The sequence below is a fragment of the Caenorhabditis remanei genome, chromosome IV (genome assembly GCF_010183535.1).
Source record: "Caenorhabditis remanei strain PX506 chromosome IV, whole genome shotgun sequence".
NCBI classification, from domain to species: Eukaryota; Metazoa; Nematoda; class Chromadorea; order Rhabditida; family Rhabditidae; genus Caenorhabditis; species Caenorhabditis remanei.
The window spans coordinates 19946257-19965407 of record NC_071331.1 but is presented as its reverse complement, the minus strand read 5'-3'; the positions used below and the strand labels follow the sequence as shown (position 1 = coordinate 19965407).

General features: G+C 33.7%; 5 protein-coding genes across 5 annotated transcripts; 3 read left to right on the top strand and 2 right to left on the bottom strand.

Annotated features, from left to right (window-relative positions):
- Positions 1-531: 531 nt before the first annotated feature.
- On the bottom strand, positions 532-2801 carry GCK72_015328 (uncharacterized protein; the record flags this gene model as incomplete). The annotated part of the gene is made up of 4 exons (XM_053730784.1): positions 532-784; positions 1560-1606; positions 2142-2241; positions 2749-2801. The coding sequence occupies 4 exons, from the start codon at positions 2799-2801 to the stop codon at positions 532-534; spliced, it is 453 nt and encodes a 150-aa protein (XP_053585556.1).
- On the top strand, positions 670-6383 carry GCK72_015327 (uncharacterized protein; the record flags this gene model as incomplete). Its single annotated transcript, XM_053730783.1, has 3 exons — positions 670-760; positions 4567-4742; positions 6201-6383. 3 exons carry the CDS (start codon positions 670-672, stop codon positions 6381-6383), a joined length of 450 nt encoding a protein of 149 aa, XP_053585555.1.
- GCK72_015326 (uncharacterized protein) lies at positions 5976-7697 on the bottom strand (the record flags this gene model as incomplete). Its single annotated transcript, XM_053730782.1, has 4 exons — positions 5976-6065; positions 6118-6329; positions 6953-7086; positions 7645-7697. 4 exons carry the CDS (start codon positions 7695-7697, stop codon positions 5976-5978), a joined length of 489 nt encoding a protein of 162 aa, XP_053585554.1.
- Positions 7698-7929: 232 nt separating this feature from the next.
- On the top strand, positions 7930-9204 carry GCK72_015325 (uncharacterized protein; the record flags this gene model as incomplete). Its single annotated transcript, XM_053730781.1, has 2 exons — positions 7930-7956; positions 9022-9204. 2 exons carry the CDS (start codon positions 7930-7932, stop codon positions 9202-9204), a joined length of 210 nt encoding a protein of 69 aa, XP_053585553.1.
- Positions 9205-14218: 5014 nt separating this feature from the next.
- Positions 14219-17961, top strand: GCK72_015324 (uncharacterized protein; the record flags this gene model as incomplete). Its single annotated transcript, XM_053730780.1, has 9 exons — positions 14219-14311; positions 14384-14542; positions 14593-14718; positions 14769-14849; positions 15555-15875; positions 16696-16873; positions 16928-17091; positions 17804-17887; positions 17953-17961. 9 exons carry the CDS (start codon positions 14219-14221, stop codon positions 17959-17961), a joined length of 1215 nt encoding a protein of 404 aa, XP_053585552.1.
- Positions 17962-19151: the final 1190 nt, after the last annotated feature.

The following is a 19151-nucleotide window of genomic DNA, read 5'->3' as shown; positions in this document are numbered from 1 at the left end:
TTTATTAGTGATAACTGTTTCCATTTTCCTTAAAACATAAGAGATTGTCATAGTTTCCAAATCAAAATCTGTTCTGATTAGAACATTTTAAAAGATTCGAATAGAAAAACTATTGAAGTGATAGCTATTAAACTTCATTTTTCACTAGTTCTGAACAGTGAAACAGTAACTCGTTTTCACAAAATAAGACAGTTTCTTTTGAATATAGATTTTGGCACTGTATACGATCATTAACGTGTTTAGTTTTACAAATTTTGAAAAGCTTGTGAAACAGTGAATTACTGTAAAATAGCAACTTGCCAAATTCAAGTGCTCTGAAAAGAAAGAAACATATTTTGAGATGTACAATATTGCATTCATTAAAATTCTTTAACTGTTTCGTATTAAATTTATTTGTAACACAGGTGTAACACTTTCGTTGACAAGTAATTCACCGATGTTAGATTAGTAGTATGAGATCTTCAATTTAGAATCTTCCCGTTCCTCATCTAGATCTTCAATTAACATTCACTTTTTATTCACTCAACTCTCTCAAAAATAAGCGAAATAGACATTAGATTGTGGTAGGACTGGAGTTGGTTTGTAGACTGGAACTGGATCGGATGGGAGGTCGTAACGAGAGATGAATGCAGTCACACCAACGCCTTCCTTCAGTTTCAGAGGACGACGATGTCCATCGTTACTCTGTTTTCTGTCTTCACGGAAGATGTGAGGGAACTTCACGAGGCCGTTGTTTTCCAGAGAGGATTGGAGATGTTTGGTGAGAGTATAGAAAGCCGCTTCTCTGAAATATAGCAGATTGTTTTGATGTTTTATAGGATCATTATGGGGTTATTTATGACATGTAAAAGAGTATTTTAATACATTTTTCCTCATTCATGAGAAACTATTTTTACAAATCTCAGTTTTGCGTTGGTCTAACAGCTATTTTTCAGTTTTTCGCTTTTCAACGTGCTTATGTAGAAAAAACTGTCAAACAAGGGGTAGAAAGTAAAATGGGGGAGAAAGAATGTATAAAAAATGAATTTTTCGCCGTTCGTGAAAAAGGACATGTATGCATACACTTTTATATGCCATGAAAATATTCTCATTGACAACAAAAACTTTAACATGCACATCTGGTTTCAGTGAAACAGTAACCCTTTATTTTTTGGAATAATGTAGTTTCACGAGCTATCCTTTTTAAAAATAAAACCCAAACATTGTTTTGTGTGTAAGTCTCCTAGCTCAGTCCCCTCTGAACCGATTTTCTCCGAGTATGGACCGGATTATTAGAATTTTTTATGACGGTATATTTTCTTGGTTTGAAATAATTCTGAACTGGTTCATCGTGAGGTTTTTTCTTTCAGTAGTTAGTATGGACAGGCGTAGACAATTCAGAGTGCATTATAAAAAAACGCGAATTCGAACGAATCTATGTAATTTTGGGGAAACAGGAGACATATTTTGCTGTTTCAAATGATTTTCAATAAAGACCATATTTTTGAAAGATACTAGTCCAAACTCTTCCGCAACACTGATTTCTGTACTTATGCTAGATTAGTCTTACAAAATCTAACGTGCGAGTATCAATTTTAATAGATATTGGTTTTGATTTCATAAACTTCTGAAACAGAGATTGCTTTTGAAAAGTTATACAAGTAACCAAGTGCTTAACAATCTTTCTTCTTTTCCTTACGAAACTTTCAGTGGCTGAACCTAATAAGCAGCTAAAAACCTTTTTTGAGTGTAAAGAAATAAATTGAGTGTAAAGAAATAAAATTTTAATTTTAAAAAAACTATGTGAGTTTTTTGAACGGATAAAATGTTACAGATTCAAACTTTTTCGAAACAAGGTAGTGTATATGAAAGTTGGTATTGCGAAGTATACTAAAAACACAATGAATTAAGATGAGATTTAATATTTTTAATTTTTTAACAACGTGAAACAGTAATTTGAAAATTAGAAAATTACATGGATAATTAATCTAAACTAGTTATCAGTAATTTATAGTTAGAGTATTGCAAAAGGAGGCACTTCAGTCACCATCTGTCATCTTTCACTTATGTTTCAGTGAAACAGAAAATAAATATTGTGAAAAATCACTGTTTCATCAAGACCCCATTTCCTCCAACTAGTATAACTATATTTATTGACATACCTGAGAACGCGAAAGCTTATTCTGGAACAGAGATGGTGGGAGAAGTCTGATGAGCACCTCGAACATTCCATTCATTTCGGAGACTCGTTGACGTTCACGCCTAAAAATATTTAGTTACTGGGCAGTAATCGAAATGTAGAGTGGAAATGAAATCTTGCTGTTTCAAAAAATTTTTTAGGATTAGGAAAAAAACATAAAAGTAATGCCGTGATAACTGCTAGTGAAATCCGAGACTACAGTAACTTTGAAATGCTTACCGTACTCCCAAGCTATCCACATTCATTTTCAGAGCTACAGTATCTCTCAGCTACTGTTTCATAATTTTAAGAAGAGGTACTGCAAATGTTTCTCTACGCTTTTCGACAACCTAATCCTACAGTACTTGATTAGAGTAATCTGCTGTTACTGTAAGCTACCAGTTTTTTATAGTGCTACTCTAGTTACTGTAATTCTACTCAATACTTTTTCCGAACCTACAGTACTCCTTTTCTACCATAATCTTACAGTATTCGTCTAACAAACTTCAAAACATCACTATTTCCTAACCGTTTACCAACTACTACAGTTCCCCCTTCACTACAGTAATCCTACAGTACGCTTCACTTACATATTGGCGCGAGATCTCCTCTCCGGATCGGGTTTCGGCATCTTTCTAGCCATTATCGATCGATTTTATTTCTTCAGCTTTATAAAGAAGAGCCAAAAAGCGAGTAATGAAATGAGTGCAGATGTCTCAAATAGATATCCCCTTTCCTCTCTTTTTTGGGTAAAAGGAAAGACAAGGGGACACCTGCTAAACACATGTCGTGGCTTCTCGAAGAAGAGTCGGTAAATATGAACTTTTGCAGATTCTCGCGATGTCGTGTTTCGAGTGTAAATTTGTTGTCGACTCGATGCTAGAGGATATGATTGGAAACAAAGTGAGAAATGAATGAGGAGGAATTGAAACAATAAACCAATAGAACGCTTTTTTTAATGAGCAACGTGTGATTGGAATCAATTGCTTTCAAAAGATTTCGTGAGATCAAACAAATGTTTTGAAACAGAGGATTTTAAAATTTTTACTATGTAAAACGCGCAATATAATTTGAAAAAGAATCTTTGAAAATTCATTAATTTGTTTTCAAAATCTGCTTTTTAGATCTAATTTTTGAAATACAATTTCTTACTGTTTCAAAATGTTTTGATTAGTTTTACTCTGATTTGTTTTCTCAGTTTCTTTTCTGATCCGATACCCAAATAGCTTGATTTTCAGCAAAAGCTACAGCGTCGGTGAAAAATGTCGGAACTTTTTTATTCCGATAATATATCCACGTAGGTTCGTATTAGATTTCAGTAGGATTTGAACTAATAACTGTTTATAATTTATTAAAAAGCACAGACTGGGGATGTCAGAGAATTTTAAAATTTTGAGCAAACTTTTAAAAATTAATACCGATTGTTCTCACTTACTTGTAGATTCCATCTGCAGTTCATAAACAGATTCCATTTGCAGTTCATAACAATTGAACACTAAATAATGCTCTATGCAATATGAAAAAAATAAATCAACTTTTTGAAACAGAAAACTTTAATAAAAATAATCATAATCTAGTCGCTAAGCAGTTTCAAGCTTTTTGTCCATAAAATTCACAGTGCAATCAACACTATAATTACGTGATTTTTCAATGATATAGGTTTTGTCTGATAACTTCAACTAACGTCTAGATTTTTCACTAAACGAATCAATAAATACTGTTCCATCAAAATTTAATATTAAAACAATGACTTGTTAGAATAGTTCTATTTATTCATTCGTTATCAAGTATCGTATCGTGCAAATCAAGAAAAAAATTGTATGTCTCTGGCATTTTCAACTTCTTCAACAATATTTTTGAACTTCACAAATCTTTCCGTGTTATTCCAACATTCAAATATTTTTTTGAATTTACCGTTTCGAGAGAATTTTAAGCTTCATGCAATATGTTTCAAAGAACTGCAACGAGTTATTCAAATTCTGAAACTGAAATTTTGAAAAATACAAGTAAGACTGATATACCATGTTAGCAGCAATTTTCAGCCACGTGTACCTGCGAAACAATAAAAAGTTTGACAAAAAAATAGTTTCACAAAAAAGTCAAATGTTGTTGAAAAGAGTTCCGACTAGTTTTGAAGATTCTATGCCTGATTGGAAATTAAATAAAGAATTTTCACACTTCAATCCGTTTTCAGAAACGAATGTACGTTTTTCCAGAAATAAATGAAAAACGTTTAGTACAGTAAAACTATTTTTGAAAACTTTACTGTTTCACTAAGGAATCAAATTTTGATAAGATTCCTGCAGATACGTTCGATTAAATGTACTATTTCACTGAGTTTTAATTACAGAAAACGTATTTGCAACTATAATTTTTCGATTAATCCAACTAAACATGTTTCATTTCAGTCGATGCCCTCCGCGCCTTCTCCTACCAAGAGATTCAATCCGAGAAGTGTTCGACTATGAATCAATTGGAGACCTACATGACATCGAACCTCGTCGGAAGTGTGATGGAGAAGTACTTCGAGAATTCATTGACTGAAAACATCTGCTCTCATTCAATCTCTTTCTTCCAACCAACTGTGAGTCGACGGGTTTTTTGGGAGAGAAAACAATTATTAGTGTTTCAAAGATAAAAGTAAAATTCACCATTAATCAGCTCACCACCGTGAAAAAAGTCGAACAATTTTTTAAAAATGTTGAAACTGTTTAAAAACATTTACCACAGCTTTCAATTTTTTACTGTTTCCAAAAACTCGTGAAAACGCGAGGAGGCTCGAAAAATTAATTGTTCTTCTTCAAAAACGGGCGTTTAATTAATTGTAACTAAAAATTTGGATAGATTTTGAGTGAGGGTTTGATTCAGCAAAAATATATAAAATCGTATGCTCAAAGTATCAGAGCATTTTGAAAAAGTTTTTACTGTTTCAATATAAATTAATGTTTTTTGAAGCATTTACTATCTCATTGAATCTTTGTTCTGAAACAGCTTCTAAAAAAAGGTTCTGAAATATCTGGTACTTCCGATTTCCATAGGTTAGATGAAATAATTAGTTTCAGATTCAAATTGTAAACATTTCTTATTTTAGGTGAACAATAAATTTTAAAATTTTTAGAATTTTAATAAAACAATGAAAATGTTTTACTGTTTCCAAAAAGCCGTGTAAATTCGTGGAGGTTTGAAAAATTAATTCTTCAACGAGCGTGAAATTAATTGTAAGTAAAAAATTTGGATAGATGTGGGAGGTACCGGCTAAAACAAGTTTGATTTAATAAAAACTGTACCGAAAGTATCAGAACATTTTGAAAAAGTTATTACTGTTTCAAAAACATAAATTACACGTTTAATTTTGTATCATTTATTAGTACTTTTCGATGAAATCCGATGTTCAGAAACTGTTTCTAAAAAATGAGTCAAATGATAACAAACGCCTGATCAATTTTATAGGTATTGGTTTTGATTTTTTTAATCTTTGAAACAGTGATTGTTTCAAAAAAGTTATACAAGAAACCACGTGCTTAACAAACTTTTATCTATTTCTCATGGAACTTTTGGCTCTGTTCGATAATAGCGGGACAATGGCGAACAAGCGGGACAATCCCCGAACAAGCGGGACAATCCCCGAACAAGCGGGACAATCCCCGAACAAGCGGGACAATCCCCGAACAAGCGGGACAATCCCCGAATGAATGGGACAATCACCCAACTGATACACTCATCACATTTTTTAATACTTGTGCCTATTTCTTTTTCTGTTTTTTGTTATCGAAAGAAGTTATTACAGTCATTTATTTATTGAATTATCATTAATGGTTTATTCTTCTTCAGTGTAATCCTCGTCCACAGTCATTTCTTCTCCTTCAGTGTACTCTTCATCCTCAGTCATTTCTTCTCCTTCAGTGTACTGTAGGCAAAGTTGTGACCGTGCTCCACTATCGGGAATTGAGCAGAATTACTTCCCACGTGTTCCAATTGTGACGAATTCTGTTTCGAACGGACCATTCTTCGGACAGTGATTCAACCGACGTTCCGGTCTCAGTTTTGCACACTGGAAGAAGAAACGACGTCAGAGGACGACCAAGGACAGTACAAACCCGTGGAACAAGAGGAGCACGTGGAAGAAACCAAGGATCGGCAACAGGAGCGGCACGTGGAAGAACTTCTGCTGCTTAAATTCGCAGCCTTTTGTTATTTTTGCATTATTACTCAAACAATTCAATAAATAAATGACTGTAATAACTTTTTTCGATAACAAAAAACAGAAAAAGAAATAGGCACAAGTATTAAAAAATGTGATGAGTGTATCAGTTGGGTGATTGTCCCATTCATTCGGGGATTGTCCCGTTCATTCGTGGATTGTCCCGCTTGTTCGGGGATTGTCCCGCTTGTTCGGGAATTGTCCCGCTTGTTCGGGAATTGTCCCGCTTGTTCGCCATTGTCCCGCTATTATCGAACAGAGCCGACCTTTTAGTGGCTGAAACTACTGAGCAGCTAAAAATCTTGTAAGATTGAATATACTGAATTAACCATAATGAAATTAAATGTTTAATAAAAAACTAAGAGAGTTTTTGAAACAGATAAACAATGTTAATTCCAAATTTTTCGAAAAAAGGAAGTGTATTTGAGAGTTGTTCTTTTGAGCGTTTTTATTGCGAATTGTTTATGATTAATACTAAATTAATATAATATTCAAAACGGCGTGAAATAGCAATTTGAAAACTGCTAAAACAATTTCATACAGTAAAACTGAAACAGAAAAGCAACATTTTTATTGTTTCATCCAAATCCAACCAGTACACCTATATTTCTTTACATACCTGAGAACCTGAGCACGAGAAAGCTTATTCTTGAACAGAGATGGTGGAAGACGTCCAATGAGCACCTCGAACATTCCATTCAATTTGGAGACTCGTTGACGTTCACGCCTAGAAAAAATATAGTTTCTGCTTCAGATATTTTGGAAAAGTTTTGGGAAGGTGGGGGCAGTAATGGGAAACACAGTAGAGGATGATAAATTCTGACTATAAAACTGTTTGAATGTGTTCAAAAAACACTTTTAAGATTAGGAAGAAATATAAATTTAATGATGCGAGTACTAGACTACAGTAATCTTGAAATGCATACAGTACCTCCAAGCTATCCAGATTAAGGTTAAACACTACAGTTCCTCTTAGCTATAGTAACCGTACAGTATGCTCAGCTGCAATCAGAGTGAAAACCTCCTGTTTTATAAATTTAGGAAGTGGTACTGTATCTTTTTCTGTACGCTTTTCGTCAGCATTCTCTACCATGCTACAGTAATCTTACAGTACTCTTTTAAAGTAATCTGCTTTAAACCAGAACCTACAATATTCATTTTCTACCACAATCTTACAGTACCCGCATAACAGTAAAACACTTCAAAACATCACTATTTCCGAACCTTTCACCAATTACTACTGTACCCCGTTACCTACAGTAACCCTACAGTACCCCCAACTTACATGTTAGCGCAAGATCTCCTCTCCGGATCGGGTTTCGGCATCTTTCTAGCCATTATCGATCGATTTTATTTCTTCAGCTTTATAAAGAAGAGCCAAAAAGCGAGTAATGAAATGAGTGTAGATGTCTCAAATAGACATCCCTCTCCTCTCGTTTTTGGGTAAAAGAACAGACAGGGGGACACCTGCTAAACACATGTCGTTGCTTCTCGAAGAAGAGTCGGAAAATATGAACTTTTGCAGATTCTCGCGATATCGTGTTTCGAGTGTAAATTTGTTGTCGACTCGATGCAAGAGGATATGATTGGAAACAGGGTGAGAAAAGAGAAATAGAAAAGAGTAACGAACAGAAAAAGTTGATTTTATTGACCATTGATTCCGTTTCAATTCAATTCAATTCAATTCGAGTATATCGTTTTCAAAAGATGTCGGAAAATCTAATTTTTTGAAACAGAAGATTTTGGAAATTTTGATATTTTTAAAGTTTTTATATGTATCTGAAAAGAACGTTTTAAAAAACACATTTGTGAGTAGCCAATCGCTGTATGAAAACTTTGTTTGATCAGAAAGAACTGCTGAAACAGTTACTTTTTACTAAAAACATTTTTCACTGTTTCAAAATTTAAAAAATTGTGATTCGCATTTTGAAGGTGTGATTCTAAAACGAGTATTTTTAAAAGTAAAAAAGATTGTATGCTCGCTAGCAAATATTTTAAAATTGTAGCATGAAGTTTGAAAATGAACGAAAAAAGATCTACAGTACTTATCCCTCAGAGAAGATATCGCTGTCAAAACATTTTGTGAGATCAAAACAAATTGTTGAAACGGCACTGTTTTATTGTTTCAAATTTTTTCGAATACTTTTTTTTACAGTTTCAGAACTTCAAAAAATAACTAACTAACTCATTTTTTTATACTGTCATTTTAGATAAATATCCCTTCCACAAAAAGGCGCTAACAAGTATCACACCACTGCTAATATATAATTTATAGAACAATGAAGTAATAATTTTGAAACTTATAGCTTTAGAACGTTATGAGACCAGATATTTCAAGCCGAACAAATTAATTTCCACAGAAATCTCAATCTTCCTGTTTTCAAAGTTTTCAATTTTTTCTTGAAATTTTCTGTTTCAAAATGAGTAAAATGTTGACGTTTTCAAAAAACAACTAATTCTTGAAATTCAATTTTTCGCTGTTTCAAAATGTTTTTATTAGTTTTACTCTGAAATGTTTTTTTCACTAATTTTTCTTCTCGTACCCGAATGAACTAAAAAAAATATACATTCAATACAGCTTCCATTACCAATAAACTGAAACATTGATATAAAGGTTAACAGAAAATTGTTCTGCTAGACCTTATTCATAAATTTATTCCAGCAAAAGCTATCCAACGACGTGCGTGACTTCGCGTGTTACAAGATTGTCCCTGGAAACATGACTGCATCGTGCATCAATTTCTTGGACCTCTACTTGCCAACTGTCATTCAAATGACCATTGAACAAGTCACTGCCGAAGGTGTTTGTGAGGCGAATAAGTGCTGTCCAAAGGATTCTGGTTAGTTGGAAAAATATGATGGGAGGGGGAGAAATATTTTCTGTTTCAATAAAATTTAGTTTGGAATTAGGAATATGAATGTTCAGTTCGTGTAAAACAGTCAAAACTTGTGTTTTCAGTTCCTGGTAGTTCTATTTTGAAAAATTTTAAATTAATTTTCACATTTTAAGCAAACTTTTAAAATTAATACCAATTGTTCCCACTTACTTGTTGATTCTATTTGCAGTTCATACGAACAATTAAACACAAAATAATGCTCTCTGCAAAATTTCGAAAATATTAATCAACTATTTGAAACAGAAAGTTTTGGTGTGCATAATTTAGTCACTTCAAGCTTTTCCATAAAATTTGCATTATACACAGAACTAAAATGAAAAAAAGGCTGTGGAAACTACCAAAATTGAATACTAAAAGTTTTTAACTGGGTAATAATCGAAATTTAAAATCTCCTTTAAAAAAGTGTAAAAAAATTGAATTTACTAGGGAAGGCCCTCGACTCGGTCTGGAGTTTTGGTTCGTGACCTATATTGAAATTACTTGTAGGTAGTTTTGCAATGTACTTCATCTAACATTCTGCACCTCATACCATCATCAAAAGCTTATTGAAAAAAATACTAGATACTTTTTTGAAACAGCAAAATAACCAAGTGTTTAACATTAAACTTACTGGGGAAGGTCCTCGACTCGGTCTGAAGATAAGGGTCGTGACCTATATCATTGGAAAGCTGAGAGAACTCGTTTTTCTCGAATACCAGGCCTCAAGGGCAAAAATTGAATATATTTTTGGAATCAGCGTTTTCTAAGCTTTCCAACTATATAGGTCACGACCCATAACTCCACACTGACTCGAAGGCCTTCCCTAGTTAGACTGAATTTAAAATCTTATATTTTCGGAAATTTGTTCTAATTCTTCTAAAAAGTCAAGATTGCAAACGCGCTCCATTCAAACTAGAGCTCTATTTTTTTGAGTTCTGAGAACAAATACCCTCAATAATATAGGTCACGTCTGATAACTCCAGCTTACCTCACGATCATTTTCTAGTTAGAATCAGAAATCAAATTTACTGTTCCATAAAAATTTTATATTGAAATAGTTACGTGTTAGGGTAGTTTTCCATGATCGATATTTTCAACAATATTTTTAAACTTCACAAAATCTTGGGACAATTCAATATTTCATTATTTCTGCACTAGTAACAATGTCCGTGTTATTCCGACATTCAATGTAATTTATATTTTTTGAATTTACTGTTTCAAGGTAATTTGATTTTGAAAAAGAAATTTGCAAAAACAATGCATAATGCACATTTCTAAACATAATTTCTGCTTTTTCACTTTTTCATGAAAAATTGATAGCGTGTAAAAAGACAAATATGATTGTAATACATTTCAAATGATCTTTTTTTTCATGTTGACAGGAATTTTCAGCCATCTGTACTGGGAAACACATTCACACTTAGAAAAATACTAAAGCTAGGAAGTTTATGTTTCATTTCCTCTGTATAGAATACATAGAAATAAAACAACAAAAGTGTAATGACACCTTTGAGGGACGGTGGGCCCGTGTCATACTTATAATATGAGAGTAACAGGAAGAGGAGAAAACTAACAACTTTATTAACGTGTATAACCAATAGGGTACTTTGTCCTCAACAGTCGAGGCTTCTCCAGTAGATCTGCTTGTCATGGCGGCTGGTTGTCCGTATTGGAGCAGGTTTGTCCGTATTGGAACAGGTTCCCTCGATGGAGGTGGTTTGAGCTTAGTTGAAGCTTCCGCAGGAAGATAAGAAGATCCTCGGAGCCATTGTGCCAATGGTTCATCGGTTTCCACGGTAGGACATCGGAGAGTGAATGAATGAGAGACGACGACTTCTGACGGCTTCCTCTTCCTTATATGCACGGAATGTAGAGCAGATCCTTATCGTAAGGTCACCAGGTTGAGTTTAGGAGGGCACGTCAAGAACAGTGTTGGATTCAGTATGGTTGGTCACGGTTCACGCAGTTGTTAGTGTTCATTTATTATTCATTATTTAGAGTAAATATTATGTAAGTCTGCCAATGGACCAGGCTTGATACTCAAGGTCGTGAATTAAGACCTATTAATTCCACGACACTGCAAAACATTAGAAAATTCCAAACGGTTTTGTATAAAAATGATCAAACATTTCCAGTTTCAAAAAAAAGTAGAATGTTGTTGAAATGAGTTCCGACTAGTTGGCTGATATTTTTTGTTGGAAATGGAATAACAAGTTTTAATAATTTTGTCCGTTTTCTGAACCAAATCTAAATATCCCTAGAGATAAATCAAAATGTTTTGTACAGAAATTTTTTTTTTAAATTTACTGTTTCACTAAGAAATCAAATTTAAATTTGATTCTTGCGGACTGATATGTGTGGGCTATAAAAAGAAACAAGTTTTATTTCAGTGGATGAAAGCATATTCTCTCATTCAATCTCCTTCTTCTAGCTAACTGTAAGTCAAGGGGTTCTTGGGAGAGAATACAATTGTTGGTGTTTCAAAGATACTCATTTTATTTTGAACACAATACAGCGGCTTTTTGCCCATCATTGTGATAAAAGTGAAACAATCTTTAAAAAGTGTTGAAACAGTAAAATTTTTGAAATCATTCTTTCAATTTTTCACTGTTTCTAAAAGCCGTGTGAGTTCTTGAAAGTTCGAAAAATTAATTCTTCTTCATTTACATGGATATTTAACTAAATCGGAAATTTGAAAAGATGTCGAGTGAGGTTCCCGGCTAGAATACGTTTGATTCAATAGAAAACATATCAAGTTGTGTGCTGAAAATATCAGAACATTTTTAAACAAGTTATTACTGTTTAAAAGATAGAAAATTGGTTTGGGGTTTTGGAGCATTCATTACGATATTCAGTTGAAATCCGACGTTCTGAAATTGTTTATGAAAAAAATTCAAGTCGTATGATACCAAAAAGTCTGGTTTTGGAATATATGCTTTTAGTACTTTCAATTCCAAAAGTGAGCTGCATTATCAGTTTTAGTTTCAAATTGCAAATACTTCTTGTTCAGGAGAAACAGTAAACATTTAAAGTTTTCATTGAAACTTTCTGTTTCAAAAGAATTGTTAGCCTTTTAGGAACTAGGAAAATTCTGATATTGTTCTGATATAAGAGTTGTTCTGATCTTGAATTGCGGACTATCAATCAAATATTTTCTATTATTTTTGTATTCACTGAAGTGAACCATAGTCAAGTTTATAAGAAAATTGATATCTAACTAACTGTGTAATTTATCTACTTACTGATAAAGTAACAAATATCTTTCAAAAAAAAGTTGTAGTGTTTTTAGTGTCCAGATATGTGGAAACAACTCTTGAATATGTAGAGGCTGTAAGTTTCTTTTTCTGTTTCAAGAAATATCTTTATTGTTTTGTATTTTCAGCTCAACTGCTAAACTGAAAACATGGATTTACATCTTCATTTCTGATAACTTAAAAAATAAAGAACATCATTATATTTCTGATTTTATGGATTTTCGAATATTTCAGATAACAGACAACTAAAGTTACAGTGGAGATTATTTTTTGTGGGAGAGCGATATCAAAAATACAATGAATACGTTTTCGAATGGAAAAAATTTAGGAAAAAGTTATTCTCCATAGACTACTACTACTACCGTCATAATATTGAAACATCCTGTTTTACTGGAACAGTAAATTTTAAATGTTCAAGTTTAGCTATCAACAAATTTGTAGCTCAATTATTCACGGAAACCAGAAAAAAACAATTTCTGTTTCAGAAAAATTTAATTATTTTGAAGTTTTTATAATTTTCATTCATTGAGCCGATATTTTTTTTAAACCGTAGAAACTCAATTTGAGGAAAATCCAATTATACGACATTTCAAGACAATTTTACGACAAAAGCTAGAAAAATTTTGAACTTTGATAGAAGATCAACGTAAAAAGTGTTTTTTAGCGTAAGTTATCAGTTTAAGCCAGTTTTTAGTAGATACTCGAAAAAATATATAAACCAGCTAGGTGCAACTGTAATAGAGGGACACATTATGTGAAGAGTTGTCCACTATCCTTAGCGTTTAGGCAATTCTTTTAAAGGGACACCTCAATTAGTGGTTTTACGGTGATTTCTATTCAGTTTTTGCTAATTTTATTGCTGTATTCCAATGTTGTGAATTTTAAGATTGATAAATCTTACGCTCATGTTTTCATTGGAACAGTAAATAGGACACCTTGTAGTTCAATATTGTGATCACAGTCTTTAATAAATTCGTATTTCAAATTTTCACTGAAACAGTAAAAAAATTTGAATTCCGACATTGGAGGTTCATACGGATCGCAGTTCTTGATAGTAAAGTCATGTTTTATCTTGTTCTTGGTTTTTTTTCAGGTTATTGAATGTGGTTTTCAAAAATTCTGTCTCAAAGCCATTTCAACTTTTTTCAAAACTCTTCGATCTCAATGATTTTCCGCTCACCCATTCAGTTATTCCCAAGAATTTCGAAATATTTCGGGTTGCAAAATGTCCCGGTTTTTAAACGACACAAAAATTGGTTCTACGACGTTTTGCAACTCGTCAAAACAAACAAAAGCGTTAGAGATTATTTGGAGCTCTAATTTTAATTATTTTTGCTCAAGCAAAGCAGGTTCAACCAGGTTAGTTATTTTACTGTTTCAGGTAGAAACTCAAATATTTTCTATTTTTCGCTCAACTGCTATCTCATTCCCTCACTGATAACTAAAAACTATTATTTTCCTATTTAAAATTTATGATGACAAACAACTTTCGTGGAAAGATAATTCCGTGACCGTCACTGAATTATCGAGCAAAAACCATTAAGTATTCTAGTGTATTGAGGTCACGGAAACCTCGCGAAACCATAAATTAGGTGTGATTGAGAGGAGGAGTAGAATGGAGTCGACGCGATAAGAAATTTATGATAAAAAGAGGCGACGACACGTGTTTCCATTATTTCTTCCTTTTGCAAAGACTCTTCAGTTTCAAATTAAATTTTTCGTTTCAGCAATGAAACCAGTTCTGATTTTCGCTGTTCTCGCCGCATTGGCTATCGGAAGCCAGGCTAAGGATGCACCATCTGCTTGTAACTCTTGCAAATCGGTAAGAAATTACTGTAATAATTGATGCAAAATAACATTTAAGTTCCATGAAACTGCAAAATTTTTCTTTCAGATGGTGCAAAACTTCATCGATGCCTCCAAGGACCAGATGAAAATGGCTCAACTCAAGATCTCGCTCTCCATGCTCTGCGCCGGAACATCCCACCAATCGGACTGCTCGAAGACCCTCGACAAACTTGACTACATCGCCTTCAAACTTGCTCCATACTTGGTAAAAACCACTCATCTTTGATTCTCAATGATTCTAATTGGCAATTCCAGGTTGATACCTCAGCCGTGTGCTCGAAACTCCAAATGTGCGGAGAGACTCAATTCTCACCACTCGCTCGTCTCGCTATGCTCTATTTGAAGAAGTCGGAGAGCATCGTTGCAAATGATAACATTATGGTGGGCGAGTTGATTGAATTATCGCAGAATTGTCATCTGATTGATTTTAGAGACAACAAGTTTGTGACGAGTGCCAGGCGTCTTCCAGCCAACTCGGACAACTTTTCGCCGATGACTTCACTTCTTATGCTGTAAGTTACCGTTTCAGAGATATCAGTAATAGTTTGAGGGGAAATTTATAAGCAATCGGTAATATGGCAAAAATTTAACAGCGAAATTTTCCTGTTACAAAAGTTAATAATATAATTTGACAGGTATAATTCATTATTAAATTTGCGACCTTGTAAAAATCTTATGAACATTTTGAACTATAATAAAAATACTGTCAAATCAAAGACACATTTGATTACATCATCAGGAAAAAATCGAAGCGAAAACTACAAATTCAAAGGATTCAAACCCGATTTTCACGTTTTCACAATTTTGACTCCGAATTCAAATTCCGCTCATTTTCAGCTTTCATAAAAGTATAGTCATGACTAGCATTGGATCACTTTGGGTCTCGACGCGAAAACTATAATACAGTAACCTAAAAATTTCGGATTACTGTAGTTTTCGTGGTGGGACCCACATTGATCGGAACCTCGTCGTGTGGGCACTTTTCTGAAAGCTGAAAATGAGCGGAATTTGATATATAATATTCTTGATAAAAAGTTTTTAGAATTACTTGTTTTAGTAAGTTTTTTTTTAAAGTTACAATACTACAGAAATTGTTGTAAAAAATTTTAAAAAAACTTGAATCTTATGAATTTTTAAAAACATATCTTTCAGCGTAATATCAATCACCTTTATAAAACCAAAATAATAGAATATTCTTCTGAAACAGTAGCTTTCAGGTCAAATCCACAATCCAACGTCTCGTGTGCCGCAGTGCCGGAAAGGCTCACAAAGCATGCAACATTTTCGTCTCCTCGGTCATTCCAGACTTGATGACCGAAATGAGAGATATCTTCCAAGAGAAGGAGTTGATGTGCTCAAACATGGGATTGTGCTCGGCGACTGCTAAGCCATTGACTCGTGAGACACCAAAACAACCACTGAATGAGTTGTGGAAATCAATGGGAACTATTAAGTCTTCGAATGGAGAAGAGTTGATGTCTTGCTTCGAATGCACACTTTCCATGGATACTCTTCTCGAGGAATTCATTAATAAGAGAGTGAGTTATCAAAAGGGGCAGAGAGTAGAATACTATTGAAAAAAAATTCAATATAACCAAAAAGCTTTGAAACAGAGACTTTTGTATAATATCCAGATGAAAGAATTTGTGGAAAACTATTCAAGATTTTATTTAGATACTGATAACGAATGGATTTGTGTGATGATATTAGATTTAGCTTATCGATACATTAACTTATTTTAACGACACACAGTACATAACAAAATTAACTAATTGATTAACGATATCTTGCGTACTTGAAACAGTGAAATTGTTTTTAAAAAATTTTACAAATCGTTTACAGTTTCAGAAAAACTGAATTAGCAAGTCCACATAACTCAACCCACTTATGTATTAAGCAAATGTTGGATACATATTTGTAATCTCCACGGCTTCAGCTATCTCTCAATATAGGTTGAGTCAGAGAACTCCAACTTAGGTCTAGAACATCCCTTAGTTGTACCAAAATGAAAAATTCTAAACAAACATGTTTTTCAATGTTATTATGAAGTTCACAATATCGCATCCATAATATGAGAAACTTTTTTAAGAAAAGACGTGACTGGTTCTAATGAAAATGACATCTATCAGGAAAATTAAGAACAACATTTGAAACAGAAAAAATTACAGTTTCAAGAGAAACTGAACTAACCTATTTGCTATTATTATTAATAGTTGATCAGTTGATATTTTGTACTAAACTTTCTGTTTCAAAAACTTTTTGAAAAGTTTTGTATACTGTCATTGAACCACATTTTGAACGACAATAAAAAATTGAAAAATCATACCAGATATTTCTGAAACATTGTCTAACTTTCAGCAAGGAACCGCCGATGATATTCAAGCAGCTGTGTGTGCTAAAGTAGTTGGAGCATGGACTGCCGGATGCAATGATTTCGTCCACATGTACATGTCTACCGTCCTCTTCTTGACCTACAATCAATTTGACGGAAAGGGAATCTGTACTGCAATGCATACTTGTGAGAAGAAGGAGAGTGGTAAGAAAGATTTTATGGGTAACGTTGCTTATATTAGTTGATGTGATTTTTCAGCACTGTTGGCTCTTGCCAAGCCAGAGAAGGCCATGATCGGATGTGAGCACTGTCAAGCTGTCGAGCAATTCATTGCTCAGAACCACGAGGCTCTTCACGCTCACGCTGTTGAGGGAATCTATTCCAATGTCTGCCAGAAACTTCCAACAGCTCTTGGAACTATGGTAAGTGAAAGAAGTTTTGCCTTAAGTTTGATTCTTGACTCAAAAAGCAATATTTAGTCATCCAACTGGAGTAGTATCTCTGAGAAACTGAGAAAAAAGCCCATTGAGCTTATGTTTTGAAAATAACAAATGCAACACTGAAACGGTGACATTCTGAGTTCAGGACTTTTTTATGATTTCTGAAACAGGAAATTTTATCACCGATTCTAGTCTTCCCAATGTCTACAAATAATTTCTCACTGTTTTCAACTTTTTTGTAACTGAACTTTTAAAAGGTTGAATGTTAGTTACTTTGTGGAAACAATAATTGATCAGCTTTATTTTTTTAAGTCTCTAATCGATAATTTTGTTCTCAACTACAATATCATAAACAACGGAAACACTCCTTGCAAACTCAAAATTTATTAGTAAATATTTTTAGTGAAATTTATTACATTTCAGTTTTTTCTGAAACTGTAATACCATGTTGGAAACTATAAATTGATTTCAACACTTAAAACAAAAATACCGGTTGTTTTACTGTTTTTTGAAACAGTAAAGTTTATGGAACATTTTAGAATTTTAGTATGAGAAGTAATAAAAACTAAAATAGACTCTACCTTATCCATACAAAAAAGTCGTATCGTTTCTTTCTTCCTAAACATTCTTCTAGAAATTTTCATGAAACCGTAAATTGCTTCCCCCCACCCCAACTCCTATTATTACTTTGCAGTGTGAATCATCGGCCATCCGTCTCTCCCGTAAATTCTTCGCCCGTACCGCCGAATTGGCCGCCAGTGGAGCAGTCTGCTCGCAGGTTTGTGTCAATATTTGAACATTTATCTTTTGTTTTGCAACTTTGACATCATTGTTCTTTTACAGATGTGCTAAATCGGATGGAAGAGGAGATCAATGGAAGATTATTACACTTCTGAACTGTTTTATCCAACTCTCTCGTAACAAATAAACCATTTTCATTCGCAAATGTTCTGTCTGGTGGGGAATATGAATGTACCAGTCGGTTTACGTCGCCTAGCGGCGACTAAACCTCCTTCCCTACACCACCCTTCTCAGTTTTACAGCGCCTGCGGCGCTTCTTAGCCGAGCAGTTCATTCCGATAAGCACAATTGTAAAATCTCTCCTTTTCAGACTCAAATTCTACAAACTTTCTCAATGAATTTTTCTATCCTGATAGAACATGGAATTTAGAATGAGCTGTTTTTGAATTTACCAATTTGAACTTTCTTCTTATGTTTTCCTCATTTCAAAACAATCTCACAGAAGAACGTGAACTTGATAACTCCTTTCTTCCCTTCTCAAAAGGCGAGTGATCATGCCGAATTACTACTATCGAGGTCTCAGAATTCTCCTCTACTTTTGGATCGTATAACTTATTCACTTGTAAGCTAGTTTTCGTTAGCTAAAAAGCCCTTTCCGGTAGAGAACAATTAAAACACTTCAGTATTTCTGATAATATTTTAACAAATTTTCTCAATGACTTTTTCCTGTGGAATATGGAATGTCAGTATAAAAAATGCGCTTAAAGCATTTTTTTGAGTTTTTTACTGATTGGCGGCGATGTCGCCTCCCTCTCCAAAGCCTTTCAAGATGTTTTCCATATACATACACAGAAATCTTCTTATCTTCTTCTTAGTCTGGTTTGATCCGAAAAGTTCTGCTTTCTGATTTTATACCTCTTCGGCGACGATGCCGCCTCTTTTCTCTAGAATACTTCAAAACTATTTGTTGACAAAATTCTTAAAGATCTTCAAAGAAATGCACTTTATGTACAGGGTGCGGTATAAATAGTGATATACGCAAAAAAACGTTATAACTTTGTTCAAAAACTTCAAAACATATTTTCCTTTTAACAAAAAATTTTGACAGAAAATGTAATCTTTTTGAGTTTTTGACTGATCGGCGGCGATGCCGCCTCCCTTTCCCCAAGAAGATGCGGACGAAAGTCTTAAGGATAAATCAGTTTTTGACTCGGCGTTTGCAGGATTGTAATTTTTAAACATTTTGAAAGTTGGGAACTCTACGAAAATCGGAGAGAGCCTTTTAATCGGGGAACGAAAAT